The sequence below is a fragment of the Ammospiza nelsoni genome, chromosome 1 (genome assembly GCF_027579445.1).
Source record: "Ammospiza nelsoni isolate bAmmNel1 chromosome 1, bAmmNel1.pri, whole genome shotgun sequence".
Taxonomy (NCBI): Eukaryota; Metazoa; Chordata; class Aves; order Passeriformes; family Passerellidae; genus Ammospiza; species Ammospiza nelsoni.
In genome coordinates this window covers 122,268,884-122,290,824 of record NC_080633.1, presented here as the reverse complement: position 1 = coordinate 122,290,824, position 21,941 = coordinate 122,268,884, and the positions used below count along the sequence as shown (strand labels likewise).

The 21,941-nt window shown below is 38.7% G+C and overlaps 1 protein-coding gene across 5 annotated transcripts in view; it reads left to right on the top strand.

Moving 5' to 3' along the window:
- Nucleotides 1-21,941, top strand: part of STAU2 (staufen double-stranded RNA binding protein 2) — a 171,170-nt gene that overhangs the window by 6,643 nt on the left and 142,586 nt on the right. For 2 of the 5 annotated variants that reach the window (XM_059474272.1, XM_059474256.1), the window contains exons 2-5: nt 12,809-13,016; nt 14,082-14,212; nt 18,822-18,981; nt 21,270-21,405. In XM_059474272.1, the coding sequence (XP_059330255.1) occupies nt 12,818-13,016; nt 14,082-14,212; nt 18,822-18,981; nt 21,270-21,405 (626 nt within the window). In that variant the 5' untranslated portion in view covers nt 12,809-12,817. Of the gene's footprint in view, nt 1-12,202; nt 12,225-12,808; nt 13,017-14,066; nt 14,213-18,821; nt 18,982-21,269; nt 21,406-21,941 lie in introns of those variants that run through there. The other 3 variants (XM_059474238.1, XM_059474264.1, XM_059474247.1) reach the window with 2 other exon arrangements.

Here is a 21,941-nt window from a genome sequence, read left to right as displayed (position 1 = left end):
TATTTCTGACTTTATCTGGGTAAAAATAGTTGAGACAATTCCAAATTTTAATTCAGTTTGTTTACATTTTTTCCCTGTAGTAGTAACGTTTATAACTTCCTTTGGTCTGGGAAAACGAGTTATTCTGAATCATCAGCTCTTTAGATGAAGGTTTCTTATTTGCTATTTTATGGTGTGTTCTACTTAGTGTTCCTAAACACTAGTACATAAGTTGGAGGGAAAAGCCTGGTTTTGTTATGCTGGTTCTGTGCCCTCACAGTGTGCTCAATTTGAAAAAAATATCTTTTTACCAGCATTCTTCCTTTCTGTTGTTTGTTGTTACTTTAGTATCATCCTTGCTGATTCAACTCCAGAAATAACATTTTTCTATCCTGCCAGTTGTGTGTAGCCTCTGTGCTGCAGCTGAATTTGTGGCAGGTTTTTCATGTTCAGCTAATGTTTAGCATTGATCGTGACCTTGCCCCCAGACACAGCATCTTTAAACCTTATTTTCTCCAGTTGAAAACTTAGATTTTGTGCTTATCTTCAGTCAGAGATTTGGTAGGCCCAATCCAATACTCAGGAATTATTTTACCTTAATTCATTGACTGAGGAGAGCTGCACTTGAAATAGGAAGGGAGCTCTGTCAAACCGGTGCAGGACCCCTGATCTCACAGGTACTCTGTGCCTGGGAGCAGAGTCCCACTCCGGTCCCCAGTGAGCAGGGAGCCAGTCTGTATCAACTGTATGTCCACATTATCTTATAGCCAAGCAATTAGAAACTGTCTATGGAAAAGTTGAGGGAAGGGAGAACTCCAAGAATGTTTCAGGAACAGAAGGTGGCAATTTGACCCCAGCTGTTTCTGGGAGCTGCAACTTCTTGAAAACTGGCTGAGACTTCAATGTGGGCATTCATCACTTTAGCTGTCAAATACAGTGGTTTTGTTTAAAGACACTAATGGAGAACAAAAAAAGCACACAAAGCAGAATTTTATCTGCTTCTAACAATAGAGTGCAACACCTGTTGCTTAGTCCACTGAAACCACCTTCTCTGAGGAACTTGTAGCTGTTAATTATAGACAGCTGACTACAGTGTGAGGAGGGTTGGTGGCAGAAGCTGTAACTTCATTTCAAAGAAAAAGGCATAGTTCTGCTACTTCACCAAATTTGCTACTTCAAATTATATGAGATGTAGTTTGTCACAGGTAGTGAAGGAAAACTGAGATGATTTTCTGAATTCTATTAATAAAATGCAATTTCTACTTGATTGAAGTCAAGAAGTAATTTTTTCCTGCTTCAGAACAAAGTAGCAGTTGGAGGGATGTTTTACTTAAAGTGAGAGTATGTTGTAATTTAAAATCAGTCAAAGCTTACTGGAGATTTTAGGAATGTAACTACTACTTGTTAGCACAAATTGAGAAAAAAGTGCAGCTTTTAGAAATATATAGGAGAGAAATTTCAAAATACTAATTAAATCAGAAGCTAGATTCTTGGAAGCACCTCAGATTAGACTCCAACATCACAAATAAGGAACCAATTACAGCTTTGATGCAAACAAGTCTGTAGCCTCAGAGTGTCAAGTTTGAGTCATGTTTTTTTCATTTACTTAATCCTCTTCTCCACTTTTAAGCTGATGATTGATTGTTAAACTAGCAGCTTAGGCTTCCCTTCTATTCAGCTATTTTTCTTCAGGAAAGCTGACTAACTCATTTTTGTTTAGCATAAGGTGAATGTAAGTTACCTGTATCTGGAGTAAGATGGTATGATGACCACTTAATCTTTTAAAAACTGTTACAGATATGATTGCGTATCACAGAGTGTCTGGGGGAAATACAAGTTTCCGGTTTTCAAGATGCCATAAGTGGTTTAGAGTCATGGTAGAGGAGAGAGCTGAAGAGTTACAGTACTGGACAGCCAGCTCTTGTGGGTTAGTGTTTGCTCTCAGGTGCAGTAAGCAAATACAAAGAGGATATTACCTCTAGTGTTGGGTAGGGTGTGTGTCCTGCCTCTGATCTCTAAGGCATTATAGCCACCTGTAAACTAGGTTTTGGGGTCTACCTCAAACCATGATGAGTTTTGGATGAGGAAGGCCTCCCACAAAGAGTGCTCTGATGATCACCTTGCTGTTTCATGAAGGAGTTTCACATTTTCTTCTCTGTAGTAATTCAGGGTATCTTGGCTGGGTCAAACTGATGGCTGTGTCTGAACCAATATTCTGTCTGGATGGTTCAGAGTCTTTTCTGAGCTGAAAATTTGTGGCACTGTGAGAACTGGGTTAGCTTGTACTGGCTGTTGGAAATTTCCATGGCTTTTGTACCATTTTCTCTGTTTTCTGGACAGGAACAATAAATTGAGACTTTCTGATGAGATTATCCTAACGCAGCAAACATTTATATAAACTAGACTTATTTTCCCCCTTGGGCTTTGGGTTATAAACAGGTTGAAATGTTTTGAGATGCCAAACAGTTTCTGATGCAACAGATTGGCTTTCTTTATCTTTTAGTTTTCTTCTAGCATTGAAATCTTCAAGTTGGTAATCTGATTGATGTCCCTTACCATTTTAATACAAATTAGCAATCCTTTTTCCCATCAATTTTCAGATTAATATTAATAGTTTCTCTACTTAGGGTCTCTGTTAGGATGTCTGTCTATGAAGTCTCTCCTTGAGTCTTTGAGTGGCAAGATTAGTATACACAGGACCTGACTGATTTCTCTGTTAGAAAAGAAAATGAGCCACATGTACAGTCTGGGGTCATTAGTTTTGCTGCACACAGTAAGATGCACTGTGGCCCGAGTTGCTCCTTTCCCAGCTTTTTCCTGTCAGCCTCGCTGTTGCCAGGGAAGCAAGGGAAGAGTTGCATTCCTGCCTGTCAGTATGCTCCACTTTCTGTTAAGTTTCTTGTTACAAGTTTTTATACTCTTGCTCATGCAAATGTGCACAGTTGCAGTCAGTGCCCTAACCCCTGCATTTTCCATCATTCTTTACAGAAAGACTTGTCTCTGCAAAGGGGCTTATTTACTTCTGTAATGCATCTGTTAGTTTTAGTAACATCCATGATCACTTACTTGTTGAAGACAAGTTTGGCAGTAGACTTTGGGTAGGATTCAGTTGCCTGTATTTTGGCATCTTGTGCAGATTGAGACACTAAGTTACCCTGTCTGCTTCTCAGCTGCCACTCAGCTGTGTGGTTAGCTAATCCTAAATTAGAAGCCTACTTGTTGATCACCTTGAATAGCTCCCCGGGTCTGCTGGCTGTACTGACTGGTGTAATACACTTCTTTAAACACACACATTATTGCCATTTCATTGCCTCTTCATGTCAGGGTTTCTCTGAACTGCCTGCCACATGCAGTGTCAGGTGTTGCATGAGTCTTCAGAGAGAATGTCTATTACCTGAAGCAGCAGCTGATGGAATAGGCAGGTATCCAAATGTGGTGTCTCAGGACATCTGACTGACATTATGTATTGGGTCTTTAAAAGACTGTAGTGTGTTCACCCTGGCTGGATATCAGGCAGCCATCAAAGCCACTCTCTCACTCTCCTCCACAGCTGGATAGGGGAGAGAAAGTATAATGAAAGGTTTATGAGTTGAGATAAGGACCAGGAGAGATCACTCACCAAATACCACCATGGGCAAAACAGGCTCAAATTAGAGATATTAATTGAATTTGGTGCTAACAAGATCAAAGCAGGATAATGAGAAATGAGAAGTGAAATAAAACCTTAAAAATACCTTCTTCCTACCCCTCCCTCTTTCCCAGCTCTGCACTCTCCTCCAGCAGCACAGGGAGACAGGGAATGGGCATTACAGTCAGTTCATCACCTGCTTTTTCTCCTGGGAGAGGAGTCCTTCCCCTGCTGCACCATGGGGCCCTGCCCACAGGACACAGTTCTCCATAAGCCTCTCCACCACGAGTCCATCCCATGGGCAATACAATCCATGCCCAAGCTGCTGCAGCATGGGTGACTCTTCCATGCAGTGCAGTCCTTCAAGGCCAGGCTGCTCCAGTATAGGAGCAGGGCCCCTCCCTCCACAGGTCTCCCATGGGCTCACAGTCTCCTCTCAGGCACCCCCTGCTCCACTGTGGGGCTCCTCCACAGGCTGCAGGCAGATCCCTGCATCCCCATGGATCCCCATGGGCAGCAGGGGCACAGCTGCTTCACCATGGCCATCATGGGCTGCAGAGGGATCCCAGCTCTGGTGCCTGGAGCACCTTCTGCTCCTCATTCTGCACTGACCTTCCTGTCTGCACACTTGTTCCTCTCACACATTCCCACCTTGCTCTTCTCTGCCTCCAATTGCAACTGTGCAAGGGGTTTTTTTTATTCTTCTGAAGTATGTTGGAGGCATTACCACCATTTTTAATTGGCCCAGCCTTGACCAGCAGCATGTCCATCTTTGGGGCTGCCAAGGGTTGGCTCTGCTGGACAGAGGAGGCTTCTGGCAGGTTGTCACAGGAGCCACCCCTGCTGCCAAAGCTTGGCCATGCAAGCCCAGTACCCTCTGGTAAATCATGGTACTCCCATGCTGTATTTCCTTTTACTCAATGACAGTTGAGTAAACAAAGTGACAATTCAGACACCTTGCTTATATTTGTAAACCTGAATTATAGATGCCTTTAATCCTTATCTGAGTCCTTATATCTCACTGTACAGCTGTGCCATACAATATGGGTGACTGTGCTGGTGTGACAGGTACTGTGAATGTAAATGGCTTTTTAGTTCACTGATTTTTCATATTAGTTACTCGACTTTTGCTGTAGTGGTTTAGGTAATTTACTACATCCTAAATGTTTGTTTATTATATTTACTCTGGGACATTCTATGTATTTCAAGTTGTGTAAATCCAATCTTGATTGCAGGGTAAGACTTTGGTTCTTGCCCTGTTGCTAACACACCATAATTAAATGGCAGCAAAAATCCCCATGTTTGGCCATTTTGTTGATGGAGAAAATCTTTAGGTTTAGTCTGTGATTCCATAATTAGCTGCCTTGTTTGTCTGGTTTGTTTTTTATACTTTTCTTTTCAAATTTACATGAAACATTTTTAAAGTGAGTTGTTAAAGAAGGATTGACTCAGTGACAGATATAAATAATATGTACTCCCACATAATGTGATTCTGTGATAATGGTAATGTGGTCATTGATTTGGAGACTTGCATGCTTTTTGTACTAAATTGGATCAACATCATATTGGAAGCTAGGGAATAGATACGGTTTCATGATGAAAGAAATGTGCAAGATGAAGCTGTTTCTGCCTCTGTTTTCTGAGTTTTAAGTCCTTTTATGTTGTTTTAATGTGTAGTAATTCAAAAGGGAGGTTGAACTGACTGTTGTTTGAAGAAGAGATTGAAAAATATGACTGCAGATTTTTAGTCTGTTTCCTACTTGGTTTTTTCTTTCAAAAATACCTTCAAAAGCACCTTTCTTTCAAAAATACCTGCCTTTCCTCAGGAAGGTTCTTATTGATTGTACATGAGAATTGGCAAAGGATAGTCCTCTGTGGGTGGATAATATCTGTAAGTGTGGATGTTGTGACTTGCTCTTCACTGCAGCTGCTTGGCCCTCCCTTGCCTTCCTGGGGCTTTATCTACAACTCTTTTCTGCTCCAGTCCAAGAGCAGAGAAAACAAATTGTAAGAAACTGTGTTATTTAGTCTTTAGAAACTGGGTTTAACACTGAGCAATAAGAGGAGCTTTTTTGTAAGCCTTGCAGCTCCTTAAATTTTGGGTATTAGTCCCTAATAGTCTGTGTCCCTTCCTTTGCTTGTAAAATATCTTACCAAAACAATGAAAATAAAAGAGTTAGTGATTTCTCCCACACCCATCTTATACTTCTGCAAAGTAAAATGCTTTTAAGGCACCACTTCACTTGCTGCCATGTATTATGTAGCTGTTAATTAGATGGTAGCTGTGTTCATATATTCATTGAAACTAAGGTTCTCTAGTGTAAGGCACAGTAAAGGAAAAGAAACCAGGCCACGGGTTTCTGAAGATGTAATCATCAGGGATGAGACCAGGGGCTTTGTGAGGAACAGTGTGAAGGAGATGAACTTCAGTGTATGGCTTGACAGCAAAGCTAAGCTGATTAGCAGGAGTTGAAAGGGCTAATTCCTTGCACCCACTCCAGGTCAGGAGTTTGTGTCCCCCCTTGTACAGACCAGATGCTCCTCTGGTCTTTCTCCTTACCTGCCACAAAAACTGGCTCAGTGAGATGGACACAGAAAGTGTTGGCTTTTTGCTGCAGGGAAGAGAGGACATGGGATTGTCCCTTGCTATGCCAGCAAGTCATTAGATCAGTTTGGCTGTTGGCAAACCACTCCTCATAAGGCAAAATGCTACGAAATTGATGGAGGAGCAAATGGGAAGAACAAACAGGGGGGACCAGCAGTAATATAGAAATATATATATATATATTTAAAAACAGAGAAATCCTGTGAAATTTCATGCCTAGCATTTTATTTTTTGCTATTTAAAATGTATAAATAAAATAAATATTGCAAATAAGTCTGGATAATCATCTCCTGATTGTTGCCTTAAGTCATACTCTTGCTAAACTGCTACTGTGTGGCCATCTATTTACTTGGTATTAAAAGACAAAAGTTCTAATTAGGCTGCTCTGAAGGTAATCCAGAGCTGTGTGGTTTTTGTCAACCCCAAATAAGCTGCTAGATATCACACAGTAAAAAAAATTGCATAAGGCTTAGAACTTCTTTAGGACTTTTAATAATAATGTCCACAAATGTATAAATATTTGCCATAAATGTGAGAAATGGCACACCGGAAATGTATTAAACCTTTAGGCAGTTTTGTATGCTTTTGTGTAACTGAATTAATATCAGAAGAATAGAAGAAGAACAGAGCATTTAATGGAATTTTAAAGCTAAGGCTAAAACCAAACCCTTCTTAGTTAGGAAGCTGTTAACTCTTAGAGTTCTGTGAGTTGGGACTTTCACAGAAGAATCACATTAACCAGCTTCTAACCAAAATGGGGTTGGTTTGAAAAAAACTCTTGAGATGCTTGCTGCTGGCTTAGACACTGCCCCCAGTTTATTGGATTGCTGTTTCTGTACCTTTCAATGTTTTCATTTATGATGTGAAAGAAACTGTGCAGGTATTAAACTGGAGATGCTATAAAACAGGCTTAGAGAAGACTTGCAAACATTTTGGAATTAGAATTAAAATTTAATGTGATATTGAAAAAAAAAATATTGCCTTTTTCTTTTTCTTTTTTTTCTGTTTTGTTGGGTTTTTTAATAAGAAAATTCAAAAAAGACAAGAAAAAATCTCATTAGCTAGGAAACAGCTCCACAAAGAGAGCACAGCCTAGAACTTGCTGGGTAGCAGTTCTGTGGAAAAGGATCTGGGATCATTAATATAATATTCTTGTGAAAAATGGACACTGACCAGAAAGTATAAGCAGAACTGTTGGTTATATAAAATACAAGATATGTCAAGTAATTTTTCTTGCTCAGCAGTGGCTGGCCTGCAGTTGTTCCATTTGTAAAGTCCTTAACAAGTAAGTAGTATCTGCCACCATTACATACTTGTGCACAGATTAAATTTGGTACTCTGGCTTGTATGACAGAGCACTGTGAAAGTGTGGTGACTCTGCATATGTACATTTTCACTTTCTGCACAGATGAAGTCCAACCTTCTGTTTTGACTGTTCAGGCCATTAGTTTCTCTATCTGTTTATTGTGCCCATGACTTGTCTTTCTAATATTGCTTTTTCAATTTTCCCACATTGTACGAGTCTGTTTGGTTTGAAAACTCATTGTCCATGCTTTCTGCCTTTTGTGATATTTTATCTACTTGATCTGTCTTTATTTATTCAATTACTATGACATAGTCCAAGAATCATTTCACCAGAGCATTCAGTTCATATTTTATGTCACAAGATCTAAGGTTATAAAGTGATTCCAGAAAAAATACAAAAGGTAATAATAATCAGAAGAAGTGTTAACTAATTATTTGTGCTGCATGGTGCTTTTAGCATGATACAAGTATAATCACAAATTTTAAAAGTATTCTGCATCTGTAAATGTAACTAAATATTTGCAGTGGGTTTGCATGGCCAGGTTTTGGTAACAGGGGCTACAGGGGTGGCTTCCATGAGAAGTTGCCAGAAGATTCATTTGTGTCCGATGGAGCCAGTGCCAGCTGGCTCTGGGATGGATCTGCTGCCAGCCAAGGCTGAGCCTGTCAGTGTTGTTGGTAGTGTCTCTGGGATAACAGATTTAGAAACAGGAAAAGTTCCTGCACAACAGAGGAGAGGAGAGGAGAGGAGAGGAGAGGAGAGGAGAGGAGAGGAGAGGAGAGGAGAGGAGAGGAGAGGAGAGGAGAGGAGAGGAGAGGAGAGGAGAGGAGAGGAGAGGAGAGGAGAGGAGAGGAGAGGAGAGGAGAGGAGAGGAGAGGAGGAGTAAGAATATGTGAGAGAAGACAGACAGACACCAAGTTCAGTGCAGAAGGAAGGAGAGGAGATGCTCCAGGCGCCAGAGCAGAGACTCTTCTGCAGCCCGTAATGCTGACCATGGTGAAACATGGCAGCCCTGTGTCCCTGCAGCCCATGGAGGTCCATGGTGGAGCAGAGATCCACCCGCAGCCCCTGGGGGAGACCCACAGGACCTGTGGCCCCATGGAGAGAGAGAGGAGTTCACACTGGAGCAGATTTACTGGCATGACTTGTGACCCTGTGGGAGGCCCCTGCTGCAGCATTCTGTCCCTGAAGGATGCCACCCTGTGGAAGGGATCCACGCTGGAACAGTTCACCAAGAACTGCAGCTTGTGTGAAGGACTCACGTTGAAAAAATCTGTGGAGGACTGTGACCTGTGGGAGGGACCCCACACTGGAGCAGGGGAAGAATATGAGGAATCTTGTCTTAGGAAGATGGAGGGGCAGAGATAACATGTGATGAACTGACTGTAATCCCCATTCGCCATCCTTCTGGTCATGGAGAACTCAGGAGTGAAGTTAAGCCTGAGAAGAAAGAACGGGTGGGAGGAAAGTGTTCTTAAGATTTAGTTTTTATTTCTTCTTTTCCTACTCTGATTTGATTAAATAAATTTATTGTCAATCTCCCCAAGCTGAGTTTGTTCTGCATGTGACACTAATTGGTGAGTGATCTTTTCATGCACTTGTCTAGACCCACATATCTTTCATGATATTTTCCCTCCCCTGTCCAGCTGAGGTGGTGAGCCACAGAGCAGCTTTTGTGGTCACCTGGTGTACAGACATGGTCAACTCACAACAGCATTGTGTTTCCTCATATATTAAAAAGTGAACGGCCTATTTTACAACACTTTAAAATGTGAGGAGTTTTGTTTTGTTGTTTTGGTATGAGTTTGTTTTGGTTTGGTCATTTTTAGTTTGTCAGGAAAATTCACAGCGTGTGCATAGTTTAATATGAAAGTCAGTACCAAGTGTTTTATGAAACCTTTATGTATTTGCTATTGCATTTCTACTGCATCTGTGTGGGTGAGACTATGAGGAGAAACCATTGCAGTTATGTCATCCACAAGCCCTGCAGTGCAGCCTTACAAAAACAGCAGTGCTCTGACATGCAGACTTTGACTGGATAGATGTGTGTGATTCAAACATTGGGGAACATCATTTCTGTCGTGTCTTGACGTGGCAGCTGGGTAAAGGCACAAAGCTGGGAGGCAGAGCTGTGCAGTCCAGCTTTCTCTGAGAGGTGCAGGTGTCTGTAACCACTGCTAAGCTTGAAGGGAAACCTCTTTGGAGACACTTGGGTGTAGGAATTTCCTAGATATGAGTTGGGTAGCCACCTGAAATGGGGTGTGGGGACTTCTCTAATTGTAATCTTAATTCTTGTGATCTTAATCCTAATGAACCATCACTTTTGTATATGTCAGATTTTTCAAAAATATCTGCATAGAAGATGTAAAAATATTTTGATTATATAACTGTGTTTCATCTCTGACCAGCTTAGTGAAATCTCTCTCTCCTAAGTCCTATATTTTAGGTAGCTGTGTATTTTATTATGTGTGTGCTTGTGGCTGGAAGGCCCCAAAATGTTTTTTGTTCCATAGTTTATAAAGCAGTACAACACTGGTGTATATATGTTAAAAATGTAAAGAAAAGGTGGAACGTAGAGGTTTTCACATCTTTTGTCATGACATTGAAGATTGGCTGCCTGTGGTGTGAGAATGACATGCCATCACTATATCAACTGTATTCTTTCTGTTACCTCTCTCTACTAGTGTATTTTTAGAACTAATTGCAAATTTATTATCTCCATATCTCATCTGCTTAAGAGTTCATGTCTACAATTATATTACTGCCTTGGCATCTTTGCTTACACAGGTTAATTTGCAAAATAGTTACAGTTTCTTGTAGGAGTTCTGCAGCTTTAAAAAAAAAAGCAATCCAGCACTCAACATGTTATGATAAATTCTGATTTCAGAATTGAATTTTCTATGTACTTTACTTTAGTGTCTTTTTTTCCCCCTAAACCTTATCATGTTCATTTTTGCAGTTCCTCAATACTATTCTTATACTGATTTTTCTTGTTTTATCCTTAATAAGAGTCCCTCCCACAATTTTGCCCATTAGAACATCACTACTGTATAACGTAGTATTTTGTTTATTAGCAAGTTCTGCTTTCATGAAGAATAAACTTTTAAAATACTGGAAGCTGAAGTGGTAATTCACAACTGGCAGCATTTAAGATCAGGTGTTCAGTAGTATTTCATGCAGTACATATGAGTGATACCTTTCTCATACTCATGTTTGTAGGATAAAATGCTTTAAATACTGTGAGTTTCTTAAACTTCACTTCTTGTGCTGATATTTCATGTTATGTTGGTTTCATTTTATGTATGTTTAAGACATATGGCCCGATTCTGCCATCATTGACTTTAATGTTTACAATTAAAAGTCTTTTTCAATTAATTCCTGTTTAAACTAATGCATTTAAAACCAGAAGCAGACATGTTCTCTACTAAAGACTTCTACAATTCTATACCTTCTCAGTCTTTAAGTTAGGCCTTTCTAACAGTACTGCTGTATTGAATGGCATTTGCTGTGAAGTGACACTAGGATTTTTACAGTGTGAATGTAGTATATTTTTTTGAACATATGAGGTATTTGAACATATCTCAGCTAACTACATATATATATTTTAAATCTGTCACTATTACCAAAGATAGTTATGAAGAGGGCAGGTGATTGCTTCTCAATTTTTAATTTTTTTCTACTTTTGCCTTTCCAGAGACTTAAATCAGTTATTTGTCTTTCCTCAGTAATAAAAATGGCATTCCAGTCTGAACCTCTTCTCCAAAGCACAGAGTCACAGTAATAGGATTTATTATTTTCATTATACTAGTGCAACTGTGTTAAAGTACTTGTACTCCAAGGTGTAATGAGTGATTTGGGATCTTAATCCAACAATACTGTCCCTCTGAGTAAAGATACTTGGATATTTTTAATAGACTGGGGAAAGGCAGGCAAAAATACTGATGGTAATCAATATTTTTTATATAGGTTATTCATTTCAATAAGCCCTCTATTAGAAAGTTTCTCGGGTGTTGAATGGGTTTGTTTGGGTTTTGCGTTTTTTTTGATAGGGAGAGAGAATTACCCCAGCAGAAGAAGCAAAGAGCTTAGTGATGGATGAGAGCTGAGCCCCTGCTCTGCCTTGGCCTGCAGGACCAGAGCTGCTGCTGGGACAAGTCCCAGTTGCCCAGGCCATTTCTTGGCTCTCACAGGTTTTGTCTCTCTATCTGCTCTGGACAGATCAGCTCACGTGGTATGAACCCCAAATAATACAGTCTGTGTCCATGCTGCTGAGTAAAATATATCATCCTGCTCCTTGTGGGACAGGAGAAGCCCAAACCTTTTTCCCAGATGTCTGACAATGACTGGTTTCTCTCTCAATTGAGTGGATGACCTGGGATGCCTGCAGGCACCTAAACTGCTCCTGCATAGTTTTTGCAGCAGCAGGAGTTCTCAGCCAGTAGCCCAAATTTTGCCAAGGAGCATAGTCTCAGTGAGTAATATGGAGTGGTGCCCTGACCCTGGTTTGTTTATGCATGTAGACCTAGCCTGAGAACAGGTATTTGCAATAAAGAAACTAATTTGGGCAGATGAAAAGAGGTAATTAGTACCTGGCATATTCCCAGTAAATGCTTTAGCCATTGGGTTGAAGGCTAGTTTAGGAAATCCTGGTATATCTCTGCCAGTAATTTATACAAGGATTTTGAAGTACTCCACCTGTTGACTGAGTAAGCAGTGATTTTTTTTTAAGAACTTGCATCATTGGTGGGGCTTGTTTGTTTGTATTTTTGTCCTTTTTTTTTTTTTTTTTTTTTTTTTTTTTTCCCTCTTTTCTACTTTGGTACCTGGCCAAAAAAATTAAGGATTTTCTCTTGTGGCCTTATTGGATACTTAAGGTGCACTTTACTGGAGAAACAATGGCAAAAGTTTACAAGTTTGCTGTGGCATTTGGTTGCAAGGTCATCCTCTCTTAAAGATACTGGCAAGTTCTTATCTCATCTGCAGAATAATTGTGTAGAATTTGATTCTGGAATAGTAATTCTTCCTGCTATATTTCAGGCAGGGTGACCCCAACATTGAAAAACAGAACCTGGAGCCAAAGTGTGTGGGTTCTTCTCCAGGGATGTTCTTTGGCTCTGAGCTCTGTTTCTCTGTGCATCCATTTGGAAGTAGTGTTTGCAGAGGCATGACTTTTGTGGACAGTTTTGTGACCCAGATCCAGGAGCGAAGAAGGAATGTTGCTAATAGCACAGTAGTCATTGGACATTCAAACTGCAGAATGCTCTGCTGATAATAAATGTATTTATTGCAGTGACAGGCAATGGCACAAGTTAAAATGCAGACTACAGCAAACCTGTCTGGACCCACCATGGCCCCTGTGGTGCTACCCCTGCCAGTTACAGCTACAAATACACTGAGTCTGCCATCCTCAATGAATGGATCCATTTCAGAATCGGCTGCCAGCTGTAGCAGTCCTACTGCCAGCCTTGTGGATCCCACGTCTTTGATCAACTCACCAGGTAAGTTGGTCCAGATATATTTTCTTTGGTGTTGAAATTAATCTTTTTGATGGCTTTTTAATTTAAAAAAATAAAAATTAGGTCCTAAAGAGGATTAAAATAAAGGAGAACACCCATGTAGAAGAATGTTTTGGCTAAATAAGCTGTTTACAAAGTTTAGTTTCTTTATTGAGCTCAGATTTGGAGTGAAGTTTCGATCAATGATGTAAAAGCTCAGGAAAAAACATGTCTATTTTGTCAAATTCTCAGTATATCTTTTATAGAGAAGTTTTAGTGGGGCAGGAAGGTCTCCAAGTTTATTTCTCTTCCCTAGAACAGAATGTCTTCTGAATGCTTGGCAGTATTTGGTGTTTCCTTTGTGGCCTAATAAATGCTGTAGTTTCCATGCTGAACTGGGTATAAAATGCAGAAGTGTTGTCCTAACAACTTAAGCAAGAAATGACAACGTGTGTGCGTGTGTTAGGGGTAAATACAAATAAATTGTAAAAACCCCACAGAAAGTGAAACAGTCTAAAGAAAGCAGAACCAAATCCTTAAAGGGGGAGGTGTTGTATGTGAGTGTTCTGAGAGTGACTTTGGTATTGTGAGAAAGGTCTAAAACTTTGGGAAGAAGCTGGCAGAAACAGATGGGAACCTCAGGGTTTCATCTACTGTATTTGTCTCATAACTCTTATGCTACCCATTTCTGCTTCAAAGAGTGGAAAAATCATTCTGAAAGAGTAGTTAACTCCAGGAACCAGTATACTCCTGACAGTAAACTTTGGTGACACAGAAAATACAGAATATGCATATGCTCTCCTGTACTGTCATCTTTCATATAGATATTTTGGAAATAAATAGTTTTGGGGCTTTTTTAACTGCATGTAATCAAAATTGTTATTGGGAACTACATAGTTTCATGTGATTAATATATAAATGGTGTTTAAGCTTTGTATTTAGCATATATGCAAAAGTTATGTTTTAGCCAAAGTATTTCCTTTTTTAAGCATGCTGCTTTTGCAAAGCTTTGTGAAGTTGTGAAGAGTACATTTCTCCAGAAAAACTTTACAGACTCTTTATTTACAGCTCCTCTCCAAGATAACATGGCAAACCCCAAAGAGAAAACTCCAATGTGTCTGGTAAATGAGTTAGCCCGTTTCAATAGAATTCAACCCCAGTATAAGCTTCTGAATGAAAGAGGGCCTGCTCATGCCAAGGTAAGGTCACAGTTCCAGGTGATGAGCCATACCTTACATGCTGAACAGATAATATCATGGTTTGGACAAATGTGCTTGTCAAACCCAGCTACATTTCTAGTGTAAGGGCTTTCTTCCTGTTCTTTATTTTGCTGCTCTTTTAGACCACACTTTCGGAAAGTATGCCTGTATTTCTGTTACAGAAGCCCTGTAGATCATTTTGTACTTTACTTTGTCTCTCATCTTTGAATTTACATTTACTGGTCTTTATATAGACCTCATGAAGGTCTTTTCAGGATGTCACCACCCTTCCTTAATCTTTCTGGGGCATTTGCTTTTTAGGCTGCATGAATCTTTCTCAGTCAGCATGCCTCTGATAACTCCTCTGCATTTGTTTCATGGTAATGCAGGTGATGACAAATTTGTGACATTTTTTAAAGTGCTTATTGATGCAATTTTTTGTCCATTAAGTTGATAGTCTGTCTTTGAGTCTTGCATTCTAGGGCACAAACTTTATTACTGTGCAACTTTACAATGTAGGGTTATACTAAAACTCCTAATGTGATTATGGTGTAGAAGTTTCTAGTGATTTGACAGCTCATTCTGGCCACTTGTTGGGTGGATGTCCAACTTAATAAGTAAAAATTAGGATGCTTTCAGATTATGGGGAATACAGAGGAATATCCTCATGGTAATTTTTTGATATAATTTTGAATTTCCTCCCTACTTAGGAGCAAACTGGGGGAGGAAAAAATCCTAGAAAAGTCTGAGTGAGACACTGGCATAATTAGTAGCTGCTTTGTATGTAGTATTTCTGGAGTGGCTAAATCACATGAGGCAGCAGGGCCAGGGTGTAGGTTAGTAACAGTTTCAGCTCCTCATGGGCTGTCTCTGCCCCTGCCCCTTGTTCCTGTGTTGCACACTGTGTTGCCAGCTAGTGCAGAACTGATGCAAATCGCTGACCTTCAGCTCTGGCTGGCGATGCTGAACGTGTTACAGTGGTGGAAATGATGTCAGCAGGTGTGGGGCTGCTTTTAGCATCCTTCGTTGCAAATGGAAATTGAAGAGCTCTTCCTCTTCCTGGAGGTGTTTGGCACCACAGGGTACACTGGCTGGTTGGTTTTAGGTTGCATTTTAAATTTGTTGGTCTTTCTGTAACTTTATCACTATTGTGTTTATTGTGTTACTTTTTTTTTCCATTTTTGTGAAAAAATAATCACTTTGACTGCGGTGTGGTTTCGGCTGTTTACATTTCTCAGCAGTTAGGATATTTGATTTATATGACATTCATATTATGCTTAAAATTTTAGTAGGATAAGAAATTGTTCACATATGGAAGGGGGTGCCCTTCTCCCAAGCAGCTGGCAAAAGGATAAGGGAACATAACCTCAAAATGTGCCAGGGGAGGTTCAGTTTGGACATGATGAAAAATTTTTTGACTGAGAGGGTGGTTAAGCATTGGACTGGACTGCCCAGGGAGGTGATGGAATAGCCATCCCTGGAAGTTTTCAAGAAATGACTGGACATGGCACTTAGTACTATGGTTTGTGTGGTGTGGTGGTATTTGGTCAAAGTTTGGACTTGCTAATCCTAGAGGTCTAATCAGCTTTATTGATTCTATGACATATTTGTTATTATTTTTAAAGGAACTGATATCAGTGAAATTACTTAAGTCTGCATTACCTGCACTTCTGAAATCCAGATTTTCAATGAATTTCTTAATTTTTCAGTTTTTCAATTTACATCGTTCTTTTAGTTGTGCTCATAGTGGTAAAAAAAACAGTTATGTGCTCTATAGACTCAGAAGGATATTGAGTCTAATTTTGAACTGTGTAGTGAGATAAAAAAAGGGAAATGAATGAAGAACAAGGGTGATATTAATAAGATTATGCAAGTTTTGACCTATGAAAAGCGAAGAAAGAGGTAGAATTTATTATGACTCTCTTAGCAATTTAGTATCATGTCTTGCTAGTAATATGATGATATACTTGACAGAATACGTGAAAGAGACGTAAATCTGTCCTGGGAAGCATGACCTGAAGGATGTAATGCTGCTGTTGCTCTTTGCCATTCAAGGAGCTTCTCATATTGCTTTGCTCCTACACATACTCTGTTCCTGACCCCTGGTGTTTTTCACAATTTTCAGACATGCTCCACAAGATAGCTGTCTGTTTTGTGGCCACAAATGCTAGTAAATGTTTATATCCTTTGTCCTAGTTGTCTCTGGAAAATAAGTTTAGACAATTGGGGTGAAGTGGAAAACTAGAAACAGTGCAGCTGGGAGAGAAGTGGCTCTTCCTAACAGTGCACTTAGGTTTTCTAGGAGTCTGCCCTCCAGGTGGATTCTTCATCATAAGAAAAATCAGAAAGTCTTTGTTAGCATAAATGACATTTTGGAGTACATAAGTCAGATTGATTGTGTCTTCTGTCCTTCCATGTCAGTGTCATTTCAGGACACAAATTTAAAAGGAACAGTGGCAAAAGAAAGTGGATGGTGGTACAGAAAAGAGGGAAAGGGGTAAGGGATGTAGCACTTCAAAAACTGGGAAGGAGGAGAGAAGGTTGTACACAGAAGAAGTAAGGAGTAAAGAGTTGTCAGAGCTTAGAGAGACTGACCTTACAAGCACAGCAGAGTGGAAACAAGCACAAGCGTGGTGGCCTTTGCATTTCTGCTCTCTGGACATCAGGTAAATTATGTTGGGTGTAAGGAATAGAAATTTCCTTAGTTGAAAAATGTCTCTCAGTCAATAGCAGAACTGTTAGCTCTGGTAATCCAGGACTTGAATGTTCCATGGTCTGCTCCAGAGTTTGGATTTGGGCAGGTTTATTCCTTTAATAAAGGAATAAACCTACTTCTATGTGTGGGTTTTTGCAGGAGTTTTTTGGCAGATGTGTTAAGTGAGAGGGTGCTCTGACTGGCAGAAATTTCCTGAGCAAGCCCTCTGTCATCTGGAGTTCCTATTTATTGCTCTAAGCACTAAGAGTTATAGGTAGATAAGTAGCCATTATTAATCATATTTTCATTTAAATTCAGGATTCTCCTCCTCCTATAAAAATATTGTACTGATACTTTCTTGCAAAATATAAAATATATAAACTTCAGATCCAGAAATCAAATTTCAACGTCTTTAGTAATAAGGATGTATGTTTGTAGGTAATTTATATAATTATGGGTATTTAGCTCTAATACCCATCTTAGCTTTCAGATGGGGGTAGGGTTTGACAGAGTGTAAAATTAAGAGACTATTTCTCTCTTTTCTTCCATGAGGAAATTGTTGTGACTGCTGTGGCAAAAACAACATGGCAGTGGGAACTCTGATACAGGGACTTGCATTGTGCTTCTGAAAATTACAGTAGGCCAAAACTCAAGGCTGTAATTAAGACACCAGTATGTATTTATAGCATTCAGTTTTAATGCAGTGTGTGCATATACAGAGGGCTGAGCTGGGAGACACATACATTATTGTGTTCAAATGCTTGTTTGCAAGTACTTGCTAAAAAAATGTATATGTAGAGGTAGATTTAAAGGCTGCCCACCATATTAATCTCTAAAAACCTGATCACGAATCTGGCAAGTTGAAATAAGTGAAAAAATTAGAGAGTTGTCAAAATTAAAATTTTGCTTTATATACTTCTCATACTAATATGTAGATAATTTTTTCTTTGACTCAAGTAAGTTAGTTTGTTTTCTGAGGTAGGTGAATCTTATTTTACTTTGTGTGTCTGACTATTAAGTCCTGCCTTTATCTAGGGATTATATGGCAAATATATTGAGTTCCTAGCTTTTCTCCCCTTGTTCTCAGATGCTCAAATTTAAACAGAACATTTATGTATCATACAGAAGGTAGACTCTATCTAATATCTTAAACATATATTGAGTTTTATGGGCACAATTTGCACAGCATGGATACTTGAAATAGCCCTCTATCACAGAATTTGAAATATATGGCTTTTATCAGTTAGTCCATTTCTGAACTCTGGATGTTTACAGTTCCTATCCTCATTATAGATTTTACATTAAGAACTGCAGTTTCATTAAAAAGATGATAATTCTTTTGCTTCTTACTTTATCTTTTTGAACATGCTTGAGTTGTAACTCTGCACTAACAAAAGGCATTATTTTTAGAAATCTGGGTATGAGAGAAATTAATTCACTCTGTAAAACTATCTGGGCCAAATTCTCTGCTGCCTTGAGAAGTGTGTAGTCATTTATATTCATTCACAATCATTACAAAATTGATTCTTTTCTCAGTAGCATGTTTAGTATTTGTTTTCTACAAGTGACTAAACATACTCAAATATAAGAAGAAATGTGTTCATAGCTGACCTGTACATAGTCTTCCAGGAGCAGAGGATCAGTTTGAAGTTATTCTTACTTGGTTTAACTACTATCCTGTTCTTTGATAATTGACATAACCATTACACTATTTTACTTTGTGATTTGAAAGGCCACAAATGTTGCTCACTGATAAGGTCTCACTGATCTCTGGAAGAATCAGATGTGTTATCTGGGAGTTGAATACAATGAAAAGAAAGCACGGTTTCTCTTCTGCCCTGGAAGCTTTTATACAGATTGTTCTAATCCACAACAATAATCTTGCCAGTGTTTACCTGTTCTTTGTCTTTGAAGATGTTCACAGTGCAGCTGACTCTTGGAGAACAGACATGGGAAGCTGAAGGAAGCAGTATTAAAAAGGCCCAGCATGCTGCTGCTAGCAAAGCATTGAATGAAACCACCCTTCCCAAGCCAACGCCTAGACCACCCAAAAACAATGTAAACAATAATCCAGGTATGACATTTTCCTCTGTGTTAGATCTTGTTGAAGTCTCAGCATATTATAGCACTAAATAAGTAATTTTAACAAGATACTTAATTTTCTAGGATGAAAATCAACATAGCTATAGTATGATTGGATAACGCAGAATATCAAGTAAGCTTTCATGGAAGAATTTTTAATGCACATATCTAAAATGGTTGAATTGTAAGGGAATATATTCTTAGGTAATGCTTAGATGTGTGCTAAGTGATGGTATGTGGTCAACAGTAAGCAGACTGAAGAAAAGGAGAAAACCAGACTGAATTAACTAAAACACATTTCCTAAAGCATTATTTTAGCTAACTTTCCAATGAAGCTGGAAATTTTATCCAGTCCAATCCTGTGAAATTGCATCTCTGGCATAAACAAAAGGCTGGGATTTAACATGAGAACTTTGACAGGTAATTTCCTGCATGCTGAGATTTCCTTCAGAGCAACCTGTGCTTTCAAAAAGCTTTCAGGTGGCTTTAGAAACTTGATTCAATAATAGAAAGAATGTGTACTGGTGTCTTGCAGCCTTCATTTTGAGCTGTTACCCACAAGTTGCCTTCACTGCATGCAAAACCTGAGCTACCTCTCATGTACATGCTCAGTGATCTGTTCTGTCTTGATTGATAAAGAAAAAAATAATAACTTCATTTCAGACTAACAGAAAGGAAATCAAGTGGTGAGAATCTTTTCTCATTTTTATTTTTAAACAATCCTTTCCCTCCATCTCTTTTCTGTATTCCCTTTCCCCCCTTTAATTTCCATCTGCCCCTCCTCCTCTTTTGAAAAAGTATTCTTCAGCCAGTTTCTTAAACGAAAGTAATTTTGCAGTTTATCTTCTCTATGTTGGAAAGAGAAAAGCAGGAGTAAATTTCCTTTAGAACTTGTGAGTATTATCCTGAGCATTAGGGATTGTTTGAGAGTGGTGTGGCAGTGTTCTCTCTCTCTTTTGGAGATCAGTATGTTTCCTCTCCAGACCCAGGACACTGGCTTTGCCCTGCTTCCTTCACAGTCACTGTGACTTTGGCTGCTTACAAAGCAGGAGGCTCAAACCTCTGTGAAAAGGGATCCTGAGTTTGGTTCTTGACATTGCAGAGCATTACTGAGTTTCTAGATTTTTTTTGGCTTTTGAGCATATTCTTAGAGGAAAAATCTGATAACAAGAGGAATAGGCTTTAAGAGAATGAATTAAAAATTTTATCACTTAACACTTTAATTTTGCTCCAAGAAAGGTGCATATGTAAAAGCATATTCTCATCAAAATGACATTTTGTATTTTTATGAGAAGTCTGAATTCATAGTAATGTCTTGCTTTGGAAATTATAAGAATTGTTGGTATAAATTTTTGACTAAGTGTTGCATAACCAATTTAATAATTTGGCATATAAATCTTCAATGTCAGACTGGAAAATTAATTGTGATTTTTTTAAAGGGTATATTTATTTGAATCTCTCATGAAAATATTTTCAGAATATATTAAATCCTTTTTATTGGAATGCATATTTAGCTCATTTAGGATTCTCTGACAACAGTGTAAGTGGAGATAACTGTAGCTGAACGTTATAACTAAGAAAAAAGAAAGAAAGAAGTTGGATGTAGCTTATTTGGCATTTTAGAAACCATGCAATGGGCAAGTACTGGCTGCCTTCTATTTTTGCATTCTGTCACCAGTAGATGGCTGTAGTTGCACTGATTTCCAGGAGCTGTGTGCTCAGTCTGTTAGATCACTCCTGTGAGACCATTAGTTCTTAGACATAGTTTTAAGTTTTCAAGTCTTGTAAATAAAACATTTTTTGTCACTTGTTGTAAGATTTCTGAATGACTTCAGTAATGCCTGTTGCTTCATGCTTGTTTCAATGACTCTTTGCTCTATTTGTGGTTTTATTTAATGGTATTCAGCAGGAAGACACATTATTCTATTATCTTTATAGTTCTTTCAGAAAGTATCATAATGTATTATAAGTACTTTGGAAAGATGAATAACCAGCTTGTTTATTACACTGACTTTCTCATTCATATGTGAAGGGTAATCTACTGAAACTGCATAGAGAATTCACTGAGATTTTTTAAATGTTCTTTCTCATTGCTTGTGATTAAGTTGGCATCTATATTCCCATCTTTTAAAGAAACTGAAATGTCTTTTTAGTTGCATCTTTTGAATTTAAGAATAAAAAAAAATATGGTGTAGGTCTCTCTTTGTAGCTCAGTCCTGCTTGTGTGTTTTTCAATATTTCTGGTTTAAGCACCTTACTCACAGTGGGGTTTTTTTGCAGGCAGTATAACACCAACTGTGGAGCTGAATGGTCTGGCAATGAAGAGAGGAGAGCCTGCCATCTACAGGCCATTAGATCCAAAGCCAATCCCCAATTACAGAGCAAATTATAATTTCCGGGGCATGTACAATCAGAGGTTTGGACTCTTTCTGTTTTTTAAATATTTTTTTAATGTCCTAAATCTTCATTAAGTTTCTAGGTTATTTCAGAGTAAAAGAAAACTAAACATTTTGTTAAGGAGAATCTGCAGTCTTATTAAGAAATATGCATAATTACCTCCTAAAAGAGACAGGAGCCCTAAGGTCAACACAAAGAATAAAGATGTGTAAAAGTGAATTTTATTTTTTTTATGTGCATTAAAAAGCACATTAAACAGCCATGGTAGTGAGGAGGCAGAGCATTAACTTCAGAGAAAGGTTTTGCTTTTCTTTGCTGTCATGTCATGTGATTAGAATCTGTTGCATCAAAGATGGAGCAATTTTTTCTTAGAAATTGAATATAAAATTGGAAGGACTGCGTTTTGATAATTAGTTTGAAACCATTCTCAAGTTACTAGTGTTTTAGCCATTCTTCTTGGTCAGCTATCTCAGTTCCTTAATCCTCAATGTATAGTTAGGAAAAATCGTTTATTTCGCAGTTTAAAAAGCTATATTCAGAAACATGTCAATTTTT